This window comes from Ictalurus punctatus, chromosome 11 (genome assembly GCF_001660625.3).
Source record: "Ictalurus punctatus breed USDA103 chromosome 11, Coco_2.0, whole genome shotgun sequence".
Taxonomy (NCBI): domain Eukaryota; kingdom Metazoa; phylum Chordata; class Actinopteri; order Siluriformes; family Ictaluridae; genus Ictalurus; species Ictalurus punctatus.
Window position 1 is genome coordinate 17,136,033 of NC_030426.2, and position 26,712 is coordinate 17,162,744.

Consider the following 26,712-nt stretch of genomic DNA (forward strand, 5'->3'; position numbering starts at 1 on the left):
ACGAGTGTTGAAAATCCTGTCATTTCACAAACACGTTCACATCCTACTGGTGCTCCTGAGCATGTGTACATTTAAGCATGAGACTAACTAATATAAACGTTGACTTGATCGACTTCAAATCGTAATTTGCATGGATCACTGCACTTTTTTTTATATATATGGATTGTATTATCAAGTTTATATTGTTTGTTCTATTTACGTTTGCAGCATTTTCCTGACTCCTTTATCCAGAGCGATTATAGAGGTGCTTTGCAGTCAGAATCAAAAATAAATTTGTGAGCAGCATATGCAAACGACTACGAGGAAAATCAGTGTTTCTGAAACTTTTGTAAATCTGGTGAAAACATTGATAAATGTGGCTCATTGTAAGTTCCAACTTACAAAGATGGTTAAGCCAATTATATTTCTGTGTGTATGTTAATTAGACCATTTAATAGGCTCTTAATCAGAGGGAACTGGAATGTTTAATCACCCTAAAAATGGTCCGTTACGTATTTTCGGAACTTATACGTATAAATTCCATTGCATATTTTCAGAACTTTGCCATATAGAACCCATTAGACAACTGTCTATTTGAAAATATCAAATCTAAAGAAGTGTCCAATGTAGTTATTATTCAAAACAGATGCTGTTCTCTCAAGAAGACAGGATCTGCCTAGGGTCTACAGATCATAAATCATATGCATGCTGTTTCATAGGCATGCAAGGATTTATTTTGTTGACCTAAGGGTCTGAGTGTTGTAATATCCCAATTACCAAAGTAACAAAGTAAACAACAGGTCATGCAAGTGGGAGCTAGAGTTAAATGATTTAAATGTGATGGAAAGTAGATGACACATGGCTAAATTTGACAAACTACTCTGTAGACAATGAAATAACATTAACAAGAAGAGGTAGAAATAACATCTTTTATTAATCAGCATTGACTAGGGTTTGTCTCTTTAGTCTCACTATCAACAGTTTATCATCAGTCTTAACTGTAGAACTTCATATTGCATGATTATTATTATTATTATAATTATTATTATTATAATTTTTAAAATTATTACACACATTGAAATGGTACATCTGTGATTAAGAAGTGTGCAGATTTCTGCAGGATTTTGTGCACAACAGCGTGGCAAGCCATTACAGAAGTGTCATTAAATGAATAGCAGTTTTTTAAATAAAGAAAGGAAATATAAGTTGGATTGCGAAAAAGACAATACAGTGTTTACCTAATATGCATCAGAATTATTGGCACCAGAGCTGTAACTAATAAAAAAGTTATCCAAAAATGTAATTCATGGTTAATTAGTTTCACGTTTTACTGAAAATACAGAGCATATCTAACATTCCTGCATTTAGGACCCGCATTTCCTAATTTCCTGAGTCTTCTACAATGGCTACAAAGTAAGGAATCTCAGACTACTCCTCTTCTTGGCAACAAGCACTCAAAGACTTGATTCTGTGTGCACTTTCAAGTCATTTTGTTTGGATTTGGACCTATGTTTCGGAGCATTGTTTTGTTGGAAGATACGACCACAAACCAGTTGTAGCTTCTCTGCGAAGGCACACATTTTATTTCAAATCTCCCATGATACTATGTATCCTAAAACTGTGGTGCCTATGGAGGATATACAGCCCTACAACATCACAGATCCTCCTCTGTACTGCAGTGGGGAGTGGTATTCTCTTCTGTATAAACATCTTTTTAATTTTAACCAAGATTTTGCTCTATTTTTGTCTCAGCTAACCGTAGAACCTGGTTCTAGTCAAAGTTCCAGTATTGTCTAACAAACACCAAACTGTTATGTTTGTGGTTAGCTGAAAAATGCTTTCTTCTGCACACTTTCCAAATAGGCATGGCAGTAGGTTCTAATTGTACATTTGGAGATTTGGCAACCCCGAACTGCGGCCATCTCCTGCAAACCTCCAACTGTGATCCTTGGAGAGATCTTTGCTTCTTTGACCATTCTCCTCACTACTCGTGGAGGCGAAATCCACTTCCCGACAGGTTCATGACAGCTCCAGTTCTTGTGCCCTATCAGTGGATATATGGGCATTTATAGGTGTGACGCTATTTATAACCATGTTTTATGAAGGCCAACACACTTTTGTTGATGAATGACTAAGGCAATTTGGTCCGTGTCCCCTCATATTTATATTCCAAAAAAACAGTATGTCATGGATAACCACTTACGAATTGCTAAATACTCAGGTGAACTTTTAAGTAAAAGATTAAAAGGGGAAATGCTTCAGTTACATTTTTAAAAATTATTATTTATTAAAAAATAAATTAACTTCAGTTAAGGTTAGATTTTTGTAATACATTCTGTGTGAGATTAATCTAATTAACCACAGACATTTTTAATAACTTTTATATTTTTACCAAAAGTACTAGTAATTATTGAGATGACTGTATATTGTAATTTGATTATTTTAAAGAGTTCCAAATGTTAGGAATGAGGTTTGAGAGAGTGGCTAAAGGAAAGCGAAACCGTTGTATGAGCCATTTAACTTTAATGTCACTAGTACTGACTTCAGTGATCCAACTGAGGAGTTTGCTTCAAAGAAATGAAGGCTACTTCGTGATAGTAAGTAAGGCTTTTCCCCCTAGGTTTAGCCCGCATGGCTGTCATGACAATTTTTTTGTTGCATTTCTTGGTTGGTCTGTATATTCCAAAAATGAAGCTTGTTTGCCTGTGTGCTGCTTGTTCTAGCTTTGTGTTGGTTGAGAAGTAGGATGCTTTCTTTATCCATATCGCTGTTCCATCCTAAATGCAAACAATGTGTTGGATGTTTCACATAGATGGTTGTAGGGCCTTGTATATTCATCAGCCCCAAGCAATTAGTTGGCTGACTGAAATGCTACTAATTAATCAACTTGTCAACTTAGTGTACAATCCTGAAACATAGCAATGCAGAGATATGTCCTACAGCTAACGAAAAAGGTATAAGCTCTCTTAAAGTCTCCTAATAGTGTATGTTAAATGAACAAAGGGCAATGTAATGTAATGCTATGTTGAATCTTCTCATTAGTGTAAGGTAGGGTGTTGTATTACTCTACTGAAGTGACTGATCGGGGTATTTGGAATTTTCATGGTATGATTACCTAGCATGAAGCCATGATCTTATCATGTTAATGATTAACCATTTAAAAACGCACAACCCAGTGGGGAAAAGGAAATGTATTACAAAATCTTTGTACAGAAGTCTCATTGCACAAAAAGATCAAATCCTCGAATTGTTTTTCTTTATTAGAAAGACTTGTTTGAGATGGACTTTTATAAAATTGCTAAATTGTCAGTATCACATTGTTGTTATAAGTTAAAGTTAAAAATAGATAAGCTAGTAATTTTGTTTCATTCTGGTCAGCAGTGTCATGTTCTTCTGTGCGTTTGATAACTGTTGTGTATAATAGTTATGGATATGCTAGGGTTGGCAGCAGAGGTAGCAACATTATACAGATTATACAGCCAAAGGGTTTTTAATGTGCTCACGTGCCCTCTGTAGAGAGGCAGAGCCTGAAGATTTAGACGAAGTCCTGAGGGAGGAGGTTGCAAAAAAGACCCTATTTTTTTTGGGAGTCACAGCAGGATGCAAAAGGGACAAGAACCACCAGTACTACAGGGTGTCCAAAAAGTTGACATACACAGGGGACTATATTTGTCAGCACCATGTCGGTTGTGCCTTCATCAGTGGATGGTCGTGGACGTCCACTTCTTCTCGGTTGGTCCGCAACACTTCCAGTCTTTTTGAATTTGTTAATAAGTTTGGCAGCAGTGTCGTGTGTGATGTGCTCGCCATGTTTCCTGTTAAAGTCCATCGCAACCTTGCGACAGCTTCTCGACCCAACCATGAGAATGATTTCAATACATTCTTCTTTTGTCAAAGGCATTCTTAAAGGCAACAAAAATCTGCAATATAAACTAAGTATATTGGAAGACTTTAAACTGTTAATTTCCCCTATGTATGGAGACTTTTGGGGCACCCTGTAGTAAGGAACTTGATTGGGTAAAAAAAAAATACTGTAATAGAGTGCATTTTAATCAGTATTTAAAAAATTTCAGTGGTGAGGTAACCGTGACGGTCTTAGTGTAAGCATATGTGGCCCTGACTGTGTGGAAAACGTCAGACTCGACTGGAAAGTTGTGTATTTAAGGGAATTAGAATGGATTTGAATATATGAATTTGAATTAGAACTGAGAAGGAATTAGAATGATGATAATTAAACAGTTCAATGGGTATGAGAGGTTTTTGGGAGGATGGACAAGGGTTTTACAGTTGTTTGAAATTTCAGTTTAGTACTGGGCAATATGGCTAAAGATTTACCATGATATACTTTGTTTCAGGGGAACATGGTGGCTTAGTGGTTAGCACGGTTGCCTCGCACCTCCAGGGTTGGGGGTTTGAATTTCGCCCCTGCCAGGCGTGCGCAGAGTTTACATGTTCTCCCAGTGCTCCGGGGGTTTCCTCCGGGTACTCCGGTTTCCTCTCCCAGTCCAAAGACATGTGTTGTAGGTTGATTGACATTTCTAAAATGTCCATAGTGTGTGAACTGGTGTGTAAATGTGTGTGCAATTGTGACCTGCCATTGGTTGGCACCCTGTCCAGGGTGTCCCCTACCTTGTTTTCTGGTATAGGCTTCAGGCTCCTCACGATTCTGTGTAGGATAAACAGTACAAAATGGATGGATGGATAGTTTTAGTTTAACCCTATAATGTGCTTTCCATTAAATTTTACCGGTACCATATTTTTTTGGTACTCTTTGGTTAAATAGTTATAAGCTCGAGTCCTGCTCTGTCGACTGAAATGGAATGAGCTGTAGGATGATTGAAATAAATAGGGTACCTAAGGAGGTGATTAAGGATGTAATAAAGGAACAGTCTGCTTTGACATACGCAAGTGTGCTGTGAGATTACATATATGAAATCACTTGGGAAGGACAAGCTGTCCGTTAAATGAGGTTTTCATCGATGAAAATAGCTGTTTCTCATCTCCCGTTCTGTTCTTGGTTCATATGTTAGAATAAAGTCTTCATGTCTTTCTGTGTCTGGTGCTACTTTTAACTGACAGTTGAGTCAATAGTGTCTGTGTTTTTTATTCACTGATGCTATTACCCAGTCCTCGCTCACCGGAGATCAATGAATAAATGCAACATGTGGCAGTAACTAGCTTTTGATTGTGTATTTTCTTGCTTATTCTGTTGATTGAAAAAAAAAAAAAAAAAAGATCCATTCAAATTGAATTTAATACATTTTCTTTCATCTGCCATCAGGTGTCCATGTGCATGTAATCAGGCCTTCTCCAGAAGACAGAAGACAGTGCAGGATTGTTGCTGAAGACCTGAGCCATTGAATTCATTCATCTTTTAGAGGTGTGTATTTTTATATACCTCTCTAGTCCACAGTAGTCATGGATTTAAGTGGATATCTCGTACTTTGAATCTCAGTTTAACAGCTGTTGTACAATGGCATAAATCACAAGTATTCCTAATATTTTTCTGGTGTAGTGTGTTTGGTTTAGCTCGGGTTACTGGAGTGGAGTTTCGCATGTTCTTCCTGTGTTTGCATGGGTTTCTTCCCACATCCCAAAAACATGCACATTGTGGGTTTGGCTACACTAAATTGCCCCTGTGTGTGTGTGTGTGTGTGTGTGTGTGCCTGGTGCTCTCTGATTATATAAGTGATGATCAATATGACCCCATGATTTCTGATGCTGCTCCGCTAGATGCTTATTAGATTTCGCTTGAGGTTTCCTGGCATGGCAGAACAGTCTGCCTCTTTAGCATTACAGAGGCTTTCATTTGCTTGGCATTGATACCCATGCTCACACGAGCCTGTGTATTAGAAACGTTAATATGTTTGTCCCGTACTCGAATAGTTGAATCTGTTTTCTGTTTCTAAGTGTGTGTAAAGGCCTCTCCTGACCAGCTCTCCTCAAAGGGAGTGCTAGGCCATGGGTAATTGCACGTCCTTAATCACCTGAAGTCACTTGCTCCGACACCCTTTAACCTCTCTACAAATAGGTTGTTATTACCTTTGAAAACCCCCGTCTGTGGTTTCAGTCGAGAAAGACTTATTTTAGCTTTGCTCGAAAGTGAAACACTGTTTAGTCAGTTTTCTAATGACGGAAGAGAAATAATCCCACTGTCACATTGGATGTATCTGTAACTTCATATCAAGTGCAATGAGAATTTTATATAAAAAGGAAATATTTATTCATTTAAAAAAAATTACATTGAGTTCAGTGAACACGATCAGTTATGCAATTATAAGTCATGTGACAAATTAAAATGAAAAAGAAAAAAATCGTGAAAAAAAGTATCTTAGTGAGGTCTTGAGGCACCAGAACAGCTTCAGTGCACCCTGGCATTGATTCCACAAGTCTGTTGAACTGTACTGGAGGAACGAACGCCGTTCTTAGATAAGATATTTTTCTCAGCTGGTGTTTTGATGGTGGTGTTGGCGAATACTTCGCTTCGACATCTCCCATTGGTGTTCAGCTGGGTTGAGATCTGGCATCTGTGAAAGCCATAGAATATGATTTTCATCCTAATCAACCCGTTCATTGCCTCCTCGTGGCCTGTGGATGGGGGTGGGGTCATCCAGGAAGAAACCGCTCCCATCAAGACAGAAATGTTTCATCATGGCAAAAACAGGACGGATGACTCTTCCTACCTTTTCTCTTTAAGTGTAACAGGGCTGTCGGTTTTCCTTTAATTTATTATACGTCTGTATATCGAAGTTGCTATATAACCGGCCACGGCTTGTTCATCTTGTATGGTGTGCCAGCGTTTCCATTTACCATTATGAGATTGCACTTCCTCTGTGAGACTGCTTGTTTAATGACAAACGGAAAGACTGTGATGACGTGCTACTTTTTGCACGAAATAAGTGTAGAGATGGAGGTAATCCTACGTAATAATAACGACACAAGTAATAAATAGAGTAGAGACGTGTGCTCATGCTATATTTCTCTTCTCTTTCATACACACACAGACAGAAAAAGCACAAATGGTGATGTTTGGCCTTTCTTGTGGTGCCAAGCATTTTTGTGCCCTGATGAAAAACTACAGAATGCTTGTAGTCCGCCGAGCACTCAGCTTGATTGATGAGGGCGGAAACAGCTTCCATAGTTGGCCAGATCCTTCAGATTTTCTGCAGTACACACACACGCACAAAGCTTTACGTTCATGCTGAATCAGCCAAACCAAACAGGATTGTGGAATGTTGAAGTGATCGGTGTGAGAATGTGGCGGTTCAATACACTGCATGTGTCTGACATGTGTTCAGGCAGATGCGCCTCTGCACATGGCAAGGGTTTGCAGTTATGTCAAGGATGCGTGATTGGCCAGGTTTGTGTTTACATGCCATGTTTGCATGCGTTATGCTTCTTGAAGACCGCTATGAGGCACTCGGTTCTGACCAGACTGGCTGCATCCGAAATCACGTACTGTGACGGTACGTACTGCGTTTGATGTACCACACGGCCATTTATACAGTACATACTAATCAGTATGTTTGAATGCAATCCCGGACATACTACATCCGCCACGTTAGCAATGTGATGTGACCTTTGACGTCAACATTAACACAAAAATCTTAAACAAGTTAACAATTTATTCGGGTATTCTTAAACAAGTCCTGTTTAACTAAGGTTAAATACTTAAAAAGAGCCCACAGTGTCTTCAGTGTTTTTTAAAAATTAATTCTTTTTTTTTTTCTGAGCTTGTCCACATCAATCCCGTTGCATCATGGGATTGTTGGACTCGCGTAGTGTGCCTCGGTTGCATACTGCAAAATCTCGCCGGAAGCAGTACGCCATCCGGGTATTACTGTTTCCCGCCTACTGAGAATTCGGACATACTACCCCACTGCTTTTATTGCTTTTCTCCTACTATATAGTAGGTAAGTATGCAGTTTCGGACGCAGCCACGGCCTTTCTCATAGTCCTGCACAATTATCAGCCGTATCCTGGCAGCGTTGCAGACGCTATGAACCACACATTTGGCTTCCAAGTGACTTTGGCCAGTGTGGCCAGTGCGTGGCATTCCAGGCAGCAAGAGCAAGCTGAATCAATTTTTTGCCCCCCAATTTTTTCTCCCATTTTTGTCTCCATATTTGGAAATGTTTACCTCCTTGTGGCTGCACAGTGCAGGAGGAAGACTGTGTATGAGTCATTTGAACAGCATAAGGGCCTGCCTGTGGATCCTCCTCACTAAAGCCATAGTGAGAGACTTGCTCATGAGGCTACACGCGCGCACACACACACACACGGGATACATTGTGAGTACCTAACAGTTCTTTATGCTGAACTCTGTATGCATCTTCTCCATTTCAGTCTCACCTTCTCAGTTATTTTCTCTCTGTGTCTGTCTGTCTTTGTCTCTTTGCTAATGTAGGAAGGTAGGGGATGTGTTTGGGTGCTGGGCTGTAACCTGGGACAGGTTTCATTCATTGTGCTGTGATGTGGTATGGAGATAGCAGACTTGTTGATGTCTTTGGGCATGTATGATTGACTAGCTGGAGTGGATTGCGCTCCCTTGACTGCTTTAGAACAGCAGTGCATCATGGTGTATAACGGGTTGCATTAATATGCCATTTCTGACTGTTATCAGGTTGAAAGTGGACATTTGTCACCAACTAATAGAAAATAGGTCAGGTTTCTTTTGTATACTTACTGTGTAATAACCTTCAACAATGTCAGGTCTGAATGACATGTTTAAAAGGGCCCATCTCTGCACTTTGATATTATTCATTAGCTTTGCTTTATATTTCTTACTTTCTGTAATGAAACATTTGATCGGAGTCGACAAAAACTAAATGCACTGTAACTGGAAATATAGCAGCCGCCTTTTTACTGTAAAGTAAACTTTTCCGGTGACACCTTTGAATGCTGTATTTAATTCATTTCTCATGTGTTTTAAATCATATATATAAATAGTCTCTTAACATTTTATGTTTTTTTCATACTGTCAGTGAAACACATTTGTGCGTGCTTTAAGTTTGAAGGTTTCCATTCAAAACTGGGAATACTATAAATATGGTTGGCAAAGATATCTATATTTAGGAAATAAGTAGTTCCTATAAATGACTGCCATCCTCATTTGCATGCTGTGCCTTTAATGTATGTATTTTTAATGCTGGACACTACATATACACCTCTTCTTCGTACTTCTATTTCCATTTGTGCCATACCATACATGATATTTTCTGTGTTCGCTTTTCTTCATTTGCTTCTCAGATGCCAGCACAAGTCACTGTTTCTTTTTTTTTTTTTTTTTTTGTAGATCCTGTTATGGGTCTGCTGTTAGTTGAGTTTGTGTGTACATTCCTTTTAACCAAATGCATGTGTATTTGTGGTAATGCACCTGTTGGTTACTTTGATCAGTGGTACACTTATTGAAAAGCAGAGAGCCACTAATGGACTATGGTATGTGGACTCTTTGCTACGTACGTTCATCTGGAAGTGCTTTTTTTTTTGAACTGGGCAATTTGAAGACATTAAATATACAAAGATATGGTTTATTATTGATGGTTTAAGTTGGCCATCTGAATTGCCTGTCCTTTTTTTTTATACGTCTGTTCTAAGAGAGAGAGCACATCAAAAAGCGCAGCAGTCACCTTTCTGTAAACACTGCAATCATAAATTTATTAGCTAGCCCACCAGGCAACTAAAAGCTCCAGTGTGCTGGCCATTCCCATATTTTGGTTGCCTGGAAGCATGACTAGGCTAAAAAGTGGTAGCTGATGTAATGTAATAACATATGGTGAGCTAGCTTGCTTGTCTATTAATACAGGCTAATGGAAACAAATGAGTGCATGAGCTAGTAGAACATTGTGCTTGTGCTTTTGCCAAAACGTCGAGGGGAAAAAAAAAAGCGAAACTTCTGAGCTGTACTTTGGCATTACTTTAGCTTTACTTTAACTTTAAACTTACATACCAAATGAAAATCTTTTTATATTTGTGAAAGTTAATAAGGAGGTTTTATTTTTTTCTTTTTCTGCTTTGAATTAAAAACTAACAGTACATCCTGGGGTTGGTCTGCTTGTCCCAGGTGCCCAGGCTACACCCCTTCACTGTATCACTCTGCGTTCAAGTCCTCCTGGAAGTTCGTATTTACGAGTTGGGAAGTCGTAATAGTGACGTCAGGTGCATTCAAGTCACCTTGGTCGGAGCAAGATGGCGGTGTACCTTCTCTTAATTAGCTACAAAAAAGTACAGCAAGGCTTTTTTAACTACTTCTAGAACATGAAGAACATGGAATGTGCATCAGGTGTTTTTATAGTTTAAAAAATAAATTTATGAAGCCACTGTAAACTTTGTTACGTATTATATGGTAATTGTACAATATCATATTTTGTGCAGGTAGTCAGCTTGTTTTACTTGTTATAATATAAAAGCCTGATAACAACTTGCTGCATATGCCAAACACGTAATAACTGAAATCAGCTTCTGAGATGAGTAAACATTCAATTGCAACACATTTGCCATCAATTACAGACGTTGCGTCCATTGATTCCACCATGTCTTCTTACTGGCACACCCCTAACTCTTAATCCCAAGTTTCCCACTCGTAATTACGCCTTTGTGGTGGCGTTCATGTGCGTTCAACTCATAAATACGATCTTTCCGATGTGACTTGAAAGCATCATGAGATGTGAAGTTGTTTACTTCAATGAAACATTCTACTTCAGTGTGTCTGATCAAAATGCACAAATTCTTCCCTCAAGAAAAAATGCAATTGTTCATCTAAATAAAATAGGCTGGAAAGAGTGGAAGTTACAGCTTCACACTCTTCCCTAGAGCTAAAGTAATAAAGTTTCAATTCTCCAAATTACTTAAAGTAAGAAAGTAAAACAACATGAACCCCCCCCCCCCCCCCCCCCCCCAAAAAAAAGATGTCTGCCTCAAATAGGACACTGATTTTAGTTACAGATGGTAAATTAGCATCCCTTTCTCCAAAAAAAAAAATATAAAAAGAATTTATATATAGCTCATTGGAGCTGTCTGATGCTAAAAAGTCAGTGTAGGCCTTTACACGTATATAATTTTAGAGATATTTACTGATAAAAATGTAGCAAGTAGAACATAGAGATGTTTCTTCTGAAATGGAGTAAGTCAGAGGTAGGAAAAACTCAAAGTAAGAATGCTTCAAAACCAGACTTAAGTACAGTTAAAGTAGTTTGTAACAAACTTCTATGCTAGTAATAGGCTGCTGGATTATTTATTGATTTATGTATAATTTTGAGACATTCAGAACCGTTGAGCAGGGAAATGTCTTCAAGATTAAACCCCAAATCTTCCTCCAATTTACAACTCTACATAGACATACAATGCACCAATCTAAGGCTGAGTATGATCTAAAACACTGGGTCAGTATCAGATTGCATTTGATATTTTGGATCCATTGATCCGTCTGATCTACTGATTCCAGTCGTCAAGTAGGTCATATAGCATTATTATTATTTCCATCCGAATCACATTAGGATGACTGACATTCACTAATAAAATAATGTCACATTTGGCTGTGCTCATTTATTTTATTAAAATTTTTAAAATCTACGTTGTACTAAAAAAGGTTCACTGCATCTGTAGATCTTCACTAGTTTTTCAGACTAGCTCCTTTTCATGAAGTTATACTGATCCCCCCCATCGCCCCCTGCTTTTCATTTGTTTTCTACTTTTATCTGAGCATGCTTCTTTCCTCATTATACTTGTCTATGTGCTATTTTTATTCAACTTTTTCTATCAGCTCAGACCATCTCCAGATCACTGTTTATTATAGCTGCTGTCTGGGAGGAAACAGTGTAGGTGCCCAGTGTTTTGGCATACTGGATTCAGCTTGTTTGCTCATCTCGACTGTACCCCAATGTTTCCCGTCAACAAGGCCTTGTTTGGTCTTTGCAGTTGAAGTGCCAGAGAATAGTATCAGTACTTTTTGGGGAGGTTAAGGCTTAATGTGTTTGGACAGAGTAGAAATAATACCTATCATTCCTTTCAGGAAAACACACGTCTCCTAGTCTCTTAAAGCATAAATGGCCCATGTTTGGGCAAAGAATTTGGTGAATGCAAATGAAGCTTAGCTAGTAGTGGCGCCACATCATTTTTTTTTTTTTTTTTGGGGGGGGGGGGGATTTGTGGTGGGGAGGAGTCATCTGTTTTAGTACTGCACATTTCTTTGTGACTGTTTTTCTTTTTTTTTGCATGGATGTCTTTCATTTCTTAATGAGTGGAGGTTTAGTTTATTCTGCTACTTCTACTGGTTAGAATTTTCCACCAAGCCTTTTGTGAACAGTGCAAACAATCAGTCACGTAGAAGTATTTAAAGCACTGCCTGATTTGCTAACAATGGCATGGAAGCCTCAACTATTTTAGTAATCGTATTTGGTGGAAAAAATCTGAAACAATTTGAAACCTGGCAGGAATTTTCCACCAATTTAAGGTGGAGTGAAACAGATTTTGCAAATCATTGTTCGTAGCTTTGAAGTGCTTTCACTTCTCTAATCAAGAGCCATGTTGAAGTATCAGTATCGGTATCGGTACGTATCTGATGACTTGTGCATTCAGGACTCAGGCTGTCACTACTAGCTCAGCATCGGCCTCTTCGGCTGTTTGAACGCTCTTCCCGAACCCATGTTACGGCAGAGAAAGGTAGTGTTAATGGGATTTTGTGTAGCTGACAGGGGCAATGTTCTCGCAGTGAACGATAGAGCAGTGTGATAATCCCATTAGCTTTGGCTCAGTGCTAAGCAGGCCTGTACCATTTAGCTCCAGGCTCTCTGGCTCTTTAATGCTTGTCTTTTTTTTTTGATGATCGTGTGATTTAGATTCTCTCACAGTTTCAAATCTTTCATCTCTTGCAATTTTTCAATGCCAATAAAAGAAGCCATGCATCATGACTTTCAGAAGCATTTATGAATGCCACTTTTGCAATTTCTGCATTTCTACCCTTGTGTAGTTTTCAGTATCTGCAGAGTAATCTTCACAGGATTACTTAAGATGTCCAATTGTGACATTCATTGGCAATTTCTGTGGTTTTTCACATTCGCTACCATAGTGACATAAGTTCGACTGATGTTAAGGCTTTATGCGAGACCACAGAGCCTCTGTGCTTTTGGAGACTCCGGTTTCCAGCAGCAGAACAGCAGGTGGACTTCAGTCTCAATTAATAATTAACAATTTAACCCCTGACAGAGCTGTCAGATTGCTTCTAGCATTAATCTGTTTGTACCCTCTGTTTAATAGTGCACATCAGAGATCTGATTACAGTTTAGTAAATGTGATGTTCGCTGCCAAAAAGTGAACTTTGAAAGATACAGGATGTCAGATTCTCACCCTTTCACCAGTTAGAAAATGCTATTGCAAGCTACCGATGGACGGACAATTCTTAACGTAACGCCATTTGCGCTTATCGTGGCCGTGGGTGCACACATTCAAATAGAATTCAAGGCTGTGTCCCAAACGAAAGCATAATTCACACAAAGTAGTAGTTCACCTAAATAGGTATGATGCCAGTGGTGTAGACATATATTTATTACTGTAGTATGTGGTGTAGATGCAATCGATCTATTCATTCATTATTACAGAAGTGTTTTTGAGTATGAAACATTAAATATTGTGCACATGAGTGTGACGGTCACAGTTATTGAGTACCTAGTGAAAAAGCAAAACTTCTCAACCCTATTAGCTATTATTGGCTGATCAATCAGCAGTGCCTGTACTCATTCTGTGCGCATAGCCTACATCAGTGCCAAGGCAGTGGTGGCTCCGAGTTGCTGATCAGAAGGTTGGGGGTTCAAGCCAAAGCACTTCCAGGCTCCTGGTTACTGATCGGAAGGTCGGGGGTTCAAGCCCCAGCACTACCAAACTGCCACTATTGGGCCCTTGATCAAGGCCCTTAACCTATGCTGTATCATGGCTGACCCTGTGCTCTGACCCCAGCTTCCTGACATGCTGAGGTATGTGAAGAAAATAATTTCACGGTAATGTTTGTGATCAACAAAGACTCATTATCAGTGAAGGTCTGCTATTGTTAGGTAGCTAGCTAAAAATATAAGTTGAAGGGAAAACTTATACTCTGGTTGAATGAAAAAGGGTTGCTCCTTGGTTATCTCTCGCTGGGCCATGGGCTGAATGTAGGGGCTTTCCCTGAGACGCACCAGGGGCTGTTAGACATGGCTACATTTCTAAAACTGCAGGGAAATGTACCAACAGCTTCCATTAGTCTGACTTGCTCTCGGTTCTTTAGCTCATCGACTATCAGTACAAAATACACACCAATGCTGAATCATCTGATTATATCTGCCGTTCATTAGCATCCCACCAAATTAGAGAACCAGTTTAGCAGGATAAAATTTGTACGCTACCAGTCCTGAATCCTTTTATTTTTCTTACAGTGTAGTATACCCTTTTGGTTGTTGCTCTTTCCAGTCAGCGCACTTCTTTCGTGCCTGAAGTTGGGGCATGATGATGATTGATATATCAGAGCTGATGCATGCATGCAAATTTTCTGGCAATTCTGAACACACACCCTAATACAGCTCTGACTGTGAATTACTAATACAGGATTGTCCGAGTGAATCACAGAAGCTCGGGAACATCGTATTATAATGTTCCCTGACTCAATAATCATATGCTTTTTGAAAAAATTTTGACAAAAATCCTATACACTGTGGCTTTGATCTCTTTGAATCAAGTGCTCATCTTAATCTTAGCCTCATTTATACCCACATCTAACCTTAATCCTTAGTACACATGAATAATCTCAGTTTAATATATACATATATATATTAACATGTATCTTTAATTTAGAAAAGAACATTTTTCATGCGGACCGATCAAACGGTCCTACAACCTACAATGTCTCACTTGTATTCCTGTCATGACGGGAACACAAATGTCACTACTCACCATCACACTGTGCCTTTGGTATGAAGGGTTACAGATTAATCCAGCTGACTCCATATTAATGAAAAACAAAGTTAGTTCAGTGTCATGCGGTTTCTGTCCTCTACATTATGGTTATGTTGATAAAAGAGGAAGTCTGTTGAAGCCTGGCTTCTGTAAAGATTATTTTAGAAAAGGTCACTAGTTCAGCTGTGCATTTGGGTTCTGCAGTTTGCCATGCAGGCAATTTAGTTTCAGACTTCATTATTTAATTGAAGTCTAATTTAGACTTAATTATTTAACATGAGTGATTAAAACTGCACCCTTTATACAGTGCCCTCCACTAATATTGGCACTCTTGGTAAATACGAGTAAAGAAGGCTATTTCAATAAATTGTCTTTATTGTTTAACTTTTTGATCTTTTGTTAAAAAAAATTCACAAAAATACTCCGCTCTCTTGGATATAAAACAATTGCAAATGCACACAGGTTTATCTAAAAAATATCTTTGTTAAATATAGGTGTGCATCAATTATTGGCACCCCTTTTGAATTCATATGAGGGAAAATATATTTGAAGTATATTCCCATTGATATTTACATTTTTTTTAGTACACCTGGGTGACTAGGAACAGGAAATTGTTCAGCAATGTCTTCTTGTTTCACAGGGATATAAATATGAGGTAACACACAGGCCAAATTCCTTTAGTCATTCATAAGATTTGGTAAGAGCAAGGAATATAGCTGTGATGTGTGGCAAAAGGTTGTTGAGCTTCACAAAATGGGAAATGGCTATAATAAAATAGCACGAGCATTGAAAATACACATTTCCACAATCAGGGCAATAATTAAGAAGTTTCAGTCAACTGGAAATGTTGTGAATTAACCTAGAATTGGACGTTTGTCTATACTGTTTCAACACACTGTGAAGAGGATGGTTTGAGTGGCCAAAAATTCTCCAAGGATCACAGCTGGAGAATTGTAGAAGCTAGATGAGTCTTGGCATCAGAACGTCTCCAAAACTACAACCTGAAGTCAGCTACATCACCACAAGTTGTTTGGAATGGTTTCAATTAAAAAAATCTCTTCTCTCATCTCAGTTTGCCAGACACTACTGGAACTTCAAATGGGCTCGGGTTCTATGGTCAGATGAAACCAAAATAGAGCTTTTTGACAATAAACACCAGAGGTGGTTTTGGTGCACAGAGAGGTAGCCATAGAGAAAAGTACCTCATGCCCACAGTTAAATATGGTGGTGGATCTTTAATGTTTTGGGGATGGTTTTCTGCCAGAGGACCTGGACATTTTGTTAGGATACATGGCATCATGGAATCTATCAAATATCAATAGATATAAAATGAAAACTTGACCGCCTCTGTCAGAAAGCTTAAAACAGGCTGTGGTCGGATCTTCCAGCAGGAGACCTTGAGGACAATGATCCCAAACATGCATCAAAATCAACACAAAAATGGTTTACTGACCACAAAATCAAGGCCCTGCCATGTCCATCCCAGTCCCCTGACTTGAAACCCATAGAACACCTGTGGGGTGAACTGAAGAGGAGAGTCCACCAGTGTGGACCTTGAAATTTGAAGGATCTGGAGAGATTCTGTATGGAGGAATGACCTCAGATCCCTTGCCATGTATTCTCCAATCTCATCAGGCATTATAGGAGAAGACTCAGAGCTGTTATCTGGGCAAAGGGAGGTAGCACAAAGTATTGACTAAAGGGTGCCAATAACTGTTGCACACCTATATTTAACAAATATCTATATTGGATAAACCTGTGTTGTGCTTGTAATTGTTTGATATCCATGAGAGCAAAGTATGTTTGTGAATTTTTAAACAAAAGCTCAATAGGTTTAACAATAAAGACAGTTTTTCACAGCCACCTTTGCTCATATTTACCAAGGGTGCCAATATTAGTGGAGGGCACTGTATGTGTCCAGATCCACTGTTACTTTATATGAGTAAAATAAGCATGTAAACCATAAAAGCAATAACCATGATACTCGGACCAGCTGCATTTGATAGATTGAGCTGGTCACAGTGCTCAGAGTCTCTTAGGTATTATGTCTCGTGTGTTTGTTTGGAATAATGATGACCACTACACTTATTGAATCTTATGTGATTTAAAAAAAAAAGAAGAAAAAAAAGCAGCAACTCATTTGCAGCAATCACGCATATTGTTTTAAAGTTTTCGATCTCCGGTAGTGCTACAAATCAAATTGTTAGAGAATTGCAAATGATTTCAGTCAAAGCTGTATATTTTCTTGGGGTATTTTATTACTTGGGCAATAATTTGTAGAAATCTGCACATAAAGGTTAACAATTTGTGCTGCCTGTTGTTAACAGCTGCCTAACTGTAGCTGGTGAGTTTCCACAAATCTGATCTTTGAATTGATTTAAAGGCTTCTTAAAATGCACCACTAATAGAAATTGTTTCTGTTACACAAAACAAAGGAGAAAATGGGATTGAGAAAAGCGGCTGAGAGCAATAATGGGTTATTAAATAGATGAGCAAAGTGTTCTGGATTCTATAGAGAATGCAAATTGCCCTTTTTGCTGACTTTATTGGCGTTTTAAAGAAAGTTTCTGCAGTGTTGGCTTCCTTGTTAACTTCGTGAGACTCTGACTTTTGAACTTAATTATGAAAGGCTGGGTAAAAGGAAAATATGGTCATATGGTAGTCATCTGACAGCTGCATCAAATAGAATTTGTAAATTGTAATTTCAACATATTGTGTTTGTGATTCTTGACAAATGTCTAAATGTTTGTGTTTTTTTTGTTTGTTTGTTTGTTTGTTTTTTGGGGTGGGGTTGTTTTTTGCCGTGATCATCCTGACACTCTAGCTGAGTGTGTTTGGCAGTCACATGGTCAAATTAATGCAAATTTTTAATCCAGTTTTTACCCAGCCGACACCCCCACCTCTCCCTTCTACAGTGGGTTTTTATTTACAGCGAGGTATAGATGGATGACGGATTAAAGGGAAAAACTGGTGTTATTTTTTGCTGACATGGTTTAAGTCCTCTTCACCCACAGCAAAGAAATACAGCATTGGATGTATCATTTCTATCCTGATGGGAGTATTCTTTTCTAAGAAGTCCCGCCTATATCCGTAAAACACGAGGGGTCACTGAGTGGTTAAAATGGATAAAGGATAAAAATGTTGGGAATCACATGCTCTAATCTTTATAGTCATCAGATCTTAACTCATTTGAACACCTGTATGGGTTGGGAGGGGAGGAGGGGTTGGAGCAATGTGTTAGACAGAGCTCACCACCACCTTTATCAAAACACCAACTGTGGGAATATCTTTTAGAAGATATCCAGAGCTTTGTAGAATCAATGTCATGGAGTATTAAAACTGTTTTGGCATCTCGTGGTGGCCCAACACCTTACTAAGAACCTTTTATGCTGGTTTTTAAAAATTCTCATCTGTATATTACAGCAGCAATATGTAATAATCTAATTGCAATATAGCATGTCTAAATGGTCCAGTACTGATCTATATTGTAGGTCATTAATTGCTGCTCAATGTTAACAGCTCAGTAATTTAGCAACGTAATGTTATTGGAGATGGGAGGGAGTCGCACGTGAATCTTATTTCCAGGTACTTATTTGTACACTCTGTTTATTTTTGTTTTTTCGAATCATCTCTGCATTATGGCTGCTGACATGTAAAATGTACTTGTCTGATTAAGCATGAGTTACTAAACGTCATCAAACATTGCTTTCTGTGGTATATTTATCTATTCTGAGACTCCAGTGGGTGTTTTTGACTAAAGATATGCCCTGGATTTACCTATTTGGTACACCGAATGAAGGATTTTGCTAGAACTAAGCATATTTCTTAGGAACACACAAATCTGTTCAGTATCGGGGCTTATATCAGCTTGAAACCTTCAGAACATTCAAACATTTTTTGTTTTGATCCACTGACATTTTGGTCTGCATTTATATAGCGCTTTTATCCAAAGCGCTTTACACTGTGTCTCATTCACCCATTCACACACACACACCAATGGTAGCAGAGATGCCATGCAAGGCACTAGCTTGTCATCGGGAACAACTTGGGGTTCAGAGTCTTACCCAAGGACACTTCAGTATGTGGAGTCACGTGGACTGGGAATCGAACTGCCAACTCTACGATTAGTGGACAACCCGCTCTACCACCTGAGCCACAGCCACCCACTTGGACATGGATGTTTCCCGGCGAAGTTTCTGAGCTTCGATGATACCCGAGCTTGTGCTGTAGTGCCCTCAGTTTTCACTATGTGTTCCACAATGACCCTCTGAACCTCGGTGGGATTGACATCTATGGGGCTTATTTTGAATGGAGTACTATGAATGTGTTATGAACATTTTATGCTATGAACATGTGTGATGCTGACTCATGGGAAATTGATCAACTATGGATTGCTTTATTTTCTTGTAACAGTGAAGTGTTTTATTCCTTTTACACAACAATTTGACAACAGTAACAATTTGTTATTTAGTGAAGAATGACATGTCATTTTGTCCATTTAATGTTGTGGAACATCAAAACAATTTAGTTCCTGTTAATACTTGCATTTTAACAGCTAGAAATAAGTCATCAGTCATTTTTCTCTCGAAGTTAAATAGACGAAGAAAAAAAAAGCTTGTCATGTTACCAAGAAACCACAAAATGCTGAAGAATTTCCAGTGTCAGAAAACATAGTTCTATTTTTACCTCTGACTGCTACAAAGCACTGAGACTGAAGACTTGATTAATGCTAATTAAACATTCCACGGAAAGCTTCTCTAAATCTACATGTACACAAGTTGTTTTTTTTATTTGGGCGGGCCATTATCAGAACCATGTTGTTGTCGTTGTTATAGAAATTTAACCAAGACATCGTGACCAATCAGAATCAAGAATCCAGCAGTACCTGTGGTGTCTGTGAATAGCATAGTGAGAAATGGCACAAGCTTTGCTGGGAAAATAAAACCATGTTTGTGTAAGTTTGTTTCAGTGTGTGATGGGAGAATGGACCTTCACATAAACAATCGGTTGTACTGGTGAAGCTAGCATCTAGACAGTGTCCACTCAAAAGCTGCACGAACCGTGTGACTCAATGTACTTGATTCAGGTTTTATCTGTGTGATCCATCAGATTATAAGGGTTGCACAGTTTATGGCTTCTACAGAAGAGCATACTTTCAAGATCTCCTTCATCTCTCATTGTCTCAAAAATTGTACATTTTTGATTGCTTTGGCCTGAAGCCCATTCCCATGATCTGTCTGAGAGAAAAAAGTAGCAGCATGGTACTTTCTGTTCCAAGTGCTAGAGGTGATGTCTTAGTGATCCTACTGGGACAATATACGTAGTTTTAAAAGATGCCCCAAATGTTAAAGTGAAGTACGTAGAGATGTATTTATTCTGCTTGTAATATTTTCACTCTTTGGTGCTCAGAAGTAGTCAAATTTTGACTGAGAAGCCAGACAGGAAAGGAAGCATAAAGGTTTAGCTGAGCTAGCGTCAATAAAATGTTCCACGAAAGATGTTTTGTCCTAGTTTCCCCCATCAGTAAACAGCCTAAAAAGCTTTTCTTCTTCTTCCCTTGTGACACTTATTGCTTTGACTTTATCAACCAAGTGTTTATGCTGTGTCCCTTTCCTTGACTCTAAGTCACATGTCTTTCCACTGACTTCTTTGGAATGTTTTGTTATTCTTGCCAAGTCTTGCTATCATAAGTTGCACATTTTTAAAGGACAAATAGGATCATGAAGTCTCTTCCTAAAGAGTTTGAGCAAGATAAGTCTAGAATAACATTAAGATCATGGTGTCCTGACATCGTGACACCAGCCAAAACGCAAACAGAGTTCTCTAGATCAAGCGGTGGTAAAATCCAAGGTTAGACCAAGTCATTTGTCATTACTTATCTGACACTTTTTTTCCAGCGGCATGATTGGTGCAGAAGAAATGAACAGTGTGTCCACCTCACCATTTTCTTTCATGTATAAAGCTACCAGGTTAATTTTCACCCGCAGTCACATTGTTCAGTAATGTTCACCAAGATCTCTATTGGTAATATATTCAGCTGTAGAATTAATAAGAATACTATTGATTCATAGAGCGCTTTTCATACATGTGGTAGTCCAAAGTGCTGTACATACAAGTAGTATAATTTAAATGATAAAAAAGTAATGTGATAGAATGTACATGCATAAAATGATTCAATTAGAAGTTCAAGTAGAAGCGTAACGAGACTGGCAAGTACACAAATATACAGTAGAATAAAATGATTTATATACACTAACCAGCCACTTTATTAGGAGTTTTTCCATATTTCCAATCTTCAGCTGTTCAGTTTCATTGATATTGTGTCCACTGTAGGCTCAGATTCCTGTTCCTGGCTGACCGAAGCAGAACTTGATGCGGTTTTCTGCTGTTGTAGACCATGTTGTGCATTCTGAGATGCTTTTCTGCTCACCATGGTTGTACCAAGTGGCTATTTGAGTCACTTTAGTCTTCCTATCCTGTCTGGACATGACTGTCTTCATCAACAAGTTGTGTGCAGAAATGCTGCTCTTGCAGAAATGCTGCTTACTGGATGTTTTTGAGTTGTATTTTTTGCACACCATTCTGTGTAAATTCTATAGACTGTTGTGCGTGATACTCTCAGGATAGCAACAGTTTCTGGAACAAACATGCCATGGTCAAAGTCCCTGAGATCACATTTTCCCCAACGCTAATGGGTTTTTTTTATTTTATTTTTTTTTATTTGGACATTAACTGAAGCTCTTGACTTTACATGATTTTATGGTTTGCGTTGCTGCCACATGATTGGCTGGATTGGTTTAGATAATTGCATGAATGTGCAGGTGTGCATGCTTTCCGATTTGCATTGGAGTGTTTATAGAATAAAATGAAAGGTAAGAATAATTTTTTTTAAAGAATTTTAAACTATAGGAATAAAATGGAGGAAGTATTTTCAATTAAATTCCAAATTAAAGAGAAACTTATTTAGATGGTTTTTAAACGGGTGTACCTAGCTTGCCTGTGGTAATAAGTTATACAGTTTTGAAGCATCAAGTGTCTTCACGTTGTTGGTGTTTTACAGCGGTTGTTTCTACAAGGCCGACATTAGCAGATCTCAGGTCACATGTTGAGGCACAGAGAGGAAGACATTCAGTGAGGAACAGATGCTAAGCCATTTAAAGCTTTAAAAGCCAGATTAGCCAGATTTGTACAAATGTAATAGCATGTATTTTTGCAAATAGGGCAAAGCAGACTTACAAGCAATGTAGAAATGCTCATTGTTCATCTCCAAACTTATGTCTTTGTCGAAACGATCCATGCAAGCATCCAAAGCAGGTTACGGCACAGTCTGACAGAGGAGCATGAATACAGGCGTACAAGCATGGTCAGGTTATACAATGTCTGAATGCACAGTTAAAAAAAAAATAAATAAATAAAAAATAAAAGAGCCTCAACAACTCAAATACAGTATGGGGAATTGCAAAATAAGGTTTATTTGGCTTTACTGTCTATCTGAGAACTTCACTGTGAATGGACAGGTGTATTAACCTGATTAAGTGCTCAGCTTAAGAGGCTTTGAATGTCCTTCAAGTGATGACGTGTCCTGCAAACAAAAAAAATTCAACTTGCTGAGGGACAAAAAAACACTCGTCTCCGTGGATATCACACTGTGTAATAGTGTTAATTCATACAGCAGCTCTAAAACTGAGTAATAGCTGTGGGCAGTTTGCGTTCTTTTACAAATGCAAGGTTGAAAGGATTGTATAATGAAATAAGAGTTGTTGAGCATCTTAGTTAGTGTATAGACTTATGTGCAGAAATATCTTGCAAATCAGCTAACAGGCCCTACATACTAAATATGCTACATTAGGTTGTTTGAACATTTTATAGTAGGGACTTTGTCAAACGCTTGGGATATACCCGTGTGTGTGAGTGTGTAAGGTTGAACATTCTTTTTAGTGTCTCTGTTACTCTGTGCCACTGCTCCTCTGTTCAGCCTTGGCTCTGTGAACGTGCTCATGGCTCACATGGCCTTTAGTGATGATCTGTGACTGAGCTCTTTGTGATCCAGTAGTGTGATTACCTACTGACCCAAATCAGCCAATTGGCAGGAGATTGGTGCTTCCTCCGAGCGCTGCCAGCTCTCATGCTCAGTGGCTGCCCTCCTGCTGTTACTCTGTCTATCTGTCTGTCTGGCTTCTACCATGTGAATGAAATGATCTCACACTGAATAACTTGAGATTTTTAGATTTAAAGGTTGGTTTTATTTATTTATTTATTTATTTATTTGTAGGTTTTTGTATTTTTCTGCACAAGAATAGACATATACAATAGTTAAGTAGTGACAGTTTACATTTTAAATAATTAAAAATAAAACAGGAGCAAGCAGACAAATAAAAATAATTCTAGACATTTTAAAATTCATTCATTCATTCATCTTCAGTAAGTGCGTTAGTCTGGTCAGGGTCGAGGTGGATCCAGAGTACCCTGGAATGCTTGATTATAGTTCTGGTTCTCTCTTGCTAGTCATGGCTCAAGTGAGCAACCTCTTGGGGCATGCGTAAATAAATTTTGTGCAAAGTTAATTTGGTAGCGATGAACACATTGTTCTCTGAAATGCTTTTGTTAGGGGGACCATATGTCCTCTCTTTCCCGGTCCTCTTTTTCGGACCTTAAAAAGGTGTCCGGTCGGGACTTCTAAATTTGAGAAAATGTCTGGGATTTGGGTTTAGTTTCATTATGATGTGTTTATGGTCTAATACGGCATCATGTGTGTGCATGTTTGCATTGATTTAACCTCTCTGTAATTCCCGCCTTCTCGCAGACCAATGGGTCGATTTTATAAAAGGCTTGTGACAACTATTGGCTAAATTCCTGCCTCTCAACCATTAGCCTACTCTCTGCGAACGCGTGAAGGTGAAGCGCTGTTGTGTGCGGTATCAAGCAGTTGCTTGACGATAACCGCAAATGACAGCTGTCCTGAGTCGAAACAGTGCCCATGGCCATATAAGGTCATTTTTAATTTCATGTTATCACATTGCTTCGTATTACGTGGCCATTCAAATGTGTAAATGATAGCAGAGGGTACACTTGTGGCATCTAATATTTAATTTTTTCCATGGACATTCAAAATAATGTTGGGGAAAAAATGTAAACCATGGGCAGAGTGAAACCATTTTTATTTTTATATATTTGTGATGCTAATAGTGTGTCTCTTTCAGTGTATTAAAGTCTGCATTCATAGTAACACTGTTTTGAATGTTATTAAAAGTAATCCAGAAATAATCAGATTGAAGTAATCCAAAAATAATCAGATTACATTACTTTCATATTGTGATACATGGATTATGTTACTGATATTTTTTATTAAGTAATTTGTAATTGTAACGGAACACAGTTTAAAAATTATTCTCCCACCAGGTCACTGACTTTTTCTTTCTCTCTCCCTCCTCTAGACAGTCATTTTTATGCTACATTGTTTCCAGGAACAGGTTATGTGACTTCTGATACTAAACAGTTGCACCCGAACTAATTTAGTGGTTTCATAGCATTGGGGTTGAATATTTATACATTTGCAACTTTTATGTTTTTTTTTTTTATTCTGTAAATAATTTTGCAAAATATATCGAATCCACTTTATTTGTAAAGGATTTTGCAAAATATATTCTATTGATACCCCTCCCATCCATATTATATTAAACATCTAATCCCATTATATTATACATCTTATCCCAGTAAGTCCATTTATATTCCAGGTTGTTAAAAAAGTCATATACTTATGCACATCAATGTAAATCAGAATAACATGCAATACAAGAGTGATGACCCATATTCATTTTCAGTCATCTCATTTTCTCTCAGCTAAAATGAGTCAAATATACACACAATGTAAGGATCTAGTAAGGATATTTTTGTTCTCTGGATTTCGTCCAAAGGGGGTTTCATGTATCTATATTTAAAACAGTTTAATGATTTTTAAAATATATTTGTTTAAAGTATTAGTAGCTGTAATATGCAAACTTTATAACAGGTGCATAGCACTGATCCGGTGGAGAGATAATAGCCAGCGTGTGCAAGCTTTCTCTTTTATTTGAGACGCCGAATAAAGGAAAAACTTGGACCAAGGCCAGTTTGTGCCACACGAGGCTACAAATGACTAATCCGAGAACGGCTGTAATGTAATGAATGGAATGAAGCAGTAAAATGTTGAAAGTGGCTCTTTCTAGTCTTTAAGAGATCAAACCGCAGAAAATGAGCTCTGTAAAAGAATACACCCCCTGAGGGAAAACACTCAATGGTCTTCTTTTAAAATCAATAGTTTATATGTTACTGTGTAATATATGCGAGTGCATTATGTTGTTAAGGATGTTTAGAGTCAGAATTATTGACTACGTTTACATGGACAGCAGTAATCTAATTAATGACCTTTTTCTGAGTAAGACAATATTGTGATTTAAGGTGTTTACGTGAGTCGCTTTTAGAGTATTCCTTTCATGTTCCCGTTTTACATGTTATAGAACATAGTTCGATTAACGGCACCCAGCATTACATCCCCACGCCACGCCGTCCGACGTCCCTGAAGAATTTCGTGTATCAACATACAGTTGGTCTTCGTTATGGTACCGTATACAGTTTTGGGTGTTTCATTTTTAATTTTGTGAAAGCTTCAAGTGTCATGCTGTACGTGCAAATAGACGACTGCTTGAAGCCGTGAGCTGCGTCTGAAACCGCATACTTACCTACTATATAGTAGCCGAAATACCTGTATTTCGCCTACTACTAAGAGAGCCATGTTCTCCTGTTTGCCGTCAAATGGTTGAGCACTGCCGTGTGTGTACGTGTCCTGTCGCAATGTGCGGTGAAAACTCCCACACGACGTTAATAATATGATTAAGGTGTGTACATGTCTGTGATGCGCTTCAATAATGTGACTAAAATAGGAATACTCCACGTCTTAATTCCATTTGTGTTTACTTCGGGTATGACTTTAATCGGATTAAGGTCATCAATAATCACTGTTTTACATGCTAGTTTCCTAATCAGAGTATCGTCTTAATCGGGTTAATATCGGAATATTGTCCATGTAAATGTACAGATTTTCATGTAAGGATTTTACCCTTATACAAACATTAAGCATACTGAAAGAAATAATACTTACAATATAAGGAACAGGTGAATTAAATAGCAGCAGTACAGAATATGAATGTTTTGCATAATCCAGTGAAAAACTAAGTGTATATGAACAGTACGTATGCAGTGGTGTTTGAAAGTAGATATTTTTCTTCTTCTATATTTCTGAATAAATGTAACCTCAAACATCATCAGATTTTCACATCCAGTAGAAATGTTATAGAAGGACCTGAAGCAAGCAGTTCATGTGAGGAAACCCAACAACATTCCAGAGTTGAAGCTGTTCTGTACTGAGGAATGGGCTAAAATTCCTCCAAGCCGATGTACAGGACTGATCAACAGTTACTAGAAATGTTTCATGCAGTTATTGCTGCACAAGCGGGTCACACAGATACTGAAAACAAAGGTTCACATACTTTTGCCAGTAACAGATCTGTAATACTGGATAATTTTCCTCGTATATGACGGAGTATAATATTTTTGCCTCGTTTATTTAATTGGGTTCTCTTTGTCTACTTGTGGACTTGTGGGAAAATCTGATGTTTTTTCAGATTTTCTGAAAAAATATGACTGATGGTCATATTTATGCTGATATATAGAACATTGTAATGGGTTCATAAACTTGCAAGCACCACTGTATCTGCCTTGTATTTCTTGTCATTAGTAAAAGCACCAGGGGTCAATTTAATGTTTGGAAATTGC

General features: G+C 38.2%; 1 protein-coding gene across 14 annotated transcripts in view; it reads left to right on the forward strand.

Annotated features, from left to right (window-relative positions):
* The window catches only part of lpp (LIM domain containing preferred translocation partner in lipoma), a 239,637-nt gene that overhangs the window by 27,767 nt on the left and 185,158 nt on the right, over positions 1 to 26,712 (forward strand). For 9 of the 14 annotated variants that reach the window (XM_053683518.1, XM_053683523.1, XM_053683517.1 and 6 more), the window contains exon 2: positions 5,261 to 5,359. Coding sequence is in view for 1 of the 14 variants with exons in the window: in XM_053683516.1 (XP_053539491.1) it covers positions 8,229 to 8,270 (42 nt within the window). In the remaining 13 variants the exon portion in view is untranslated. Of the gene's footprint in view, positions 1 to 5,260; positions 5,360 to 8,162; positions 8,271 to 26,712 lie in introns of those variants that run through there. The other 5 variants (XM_047158491.2, XM_017479527.3, XM_053683516.1 and 2 more) reach the window with 4 other exon arrangements.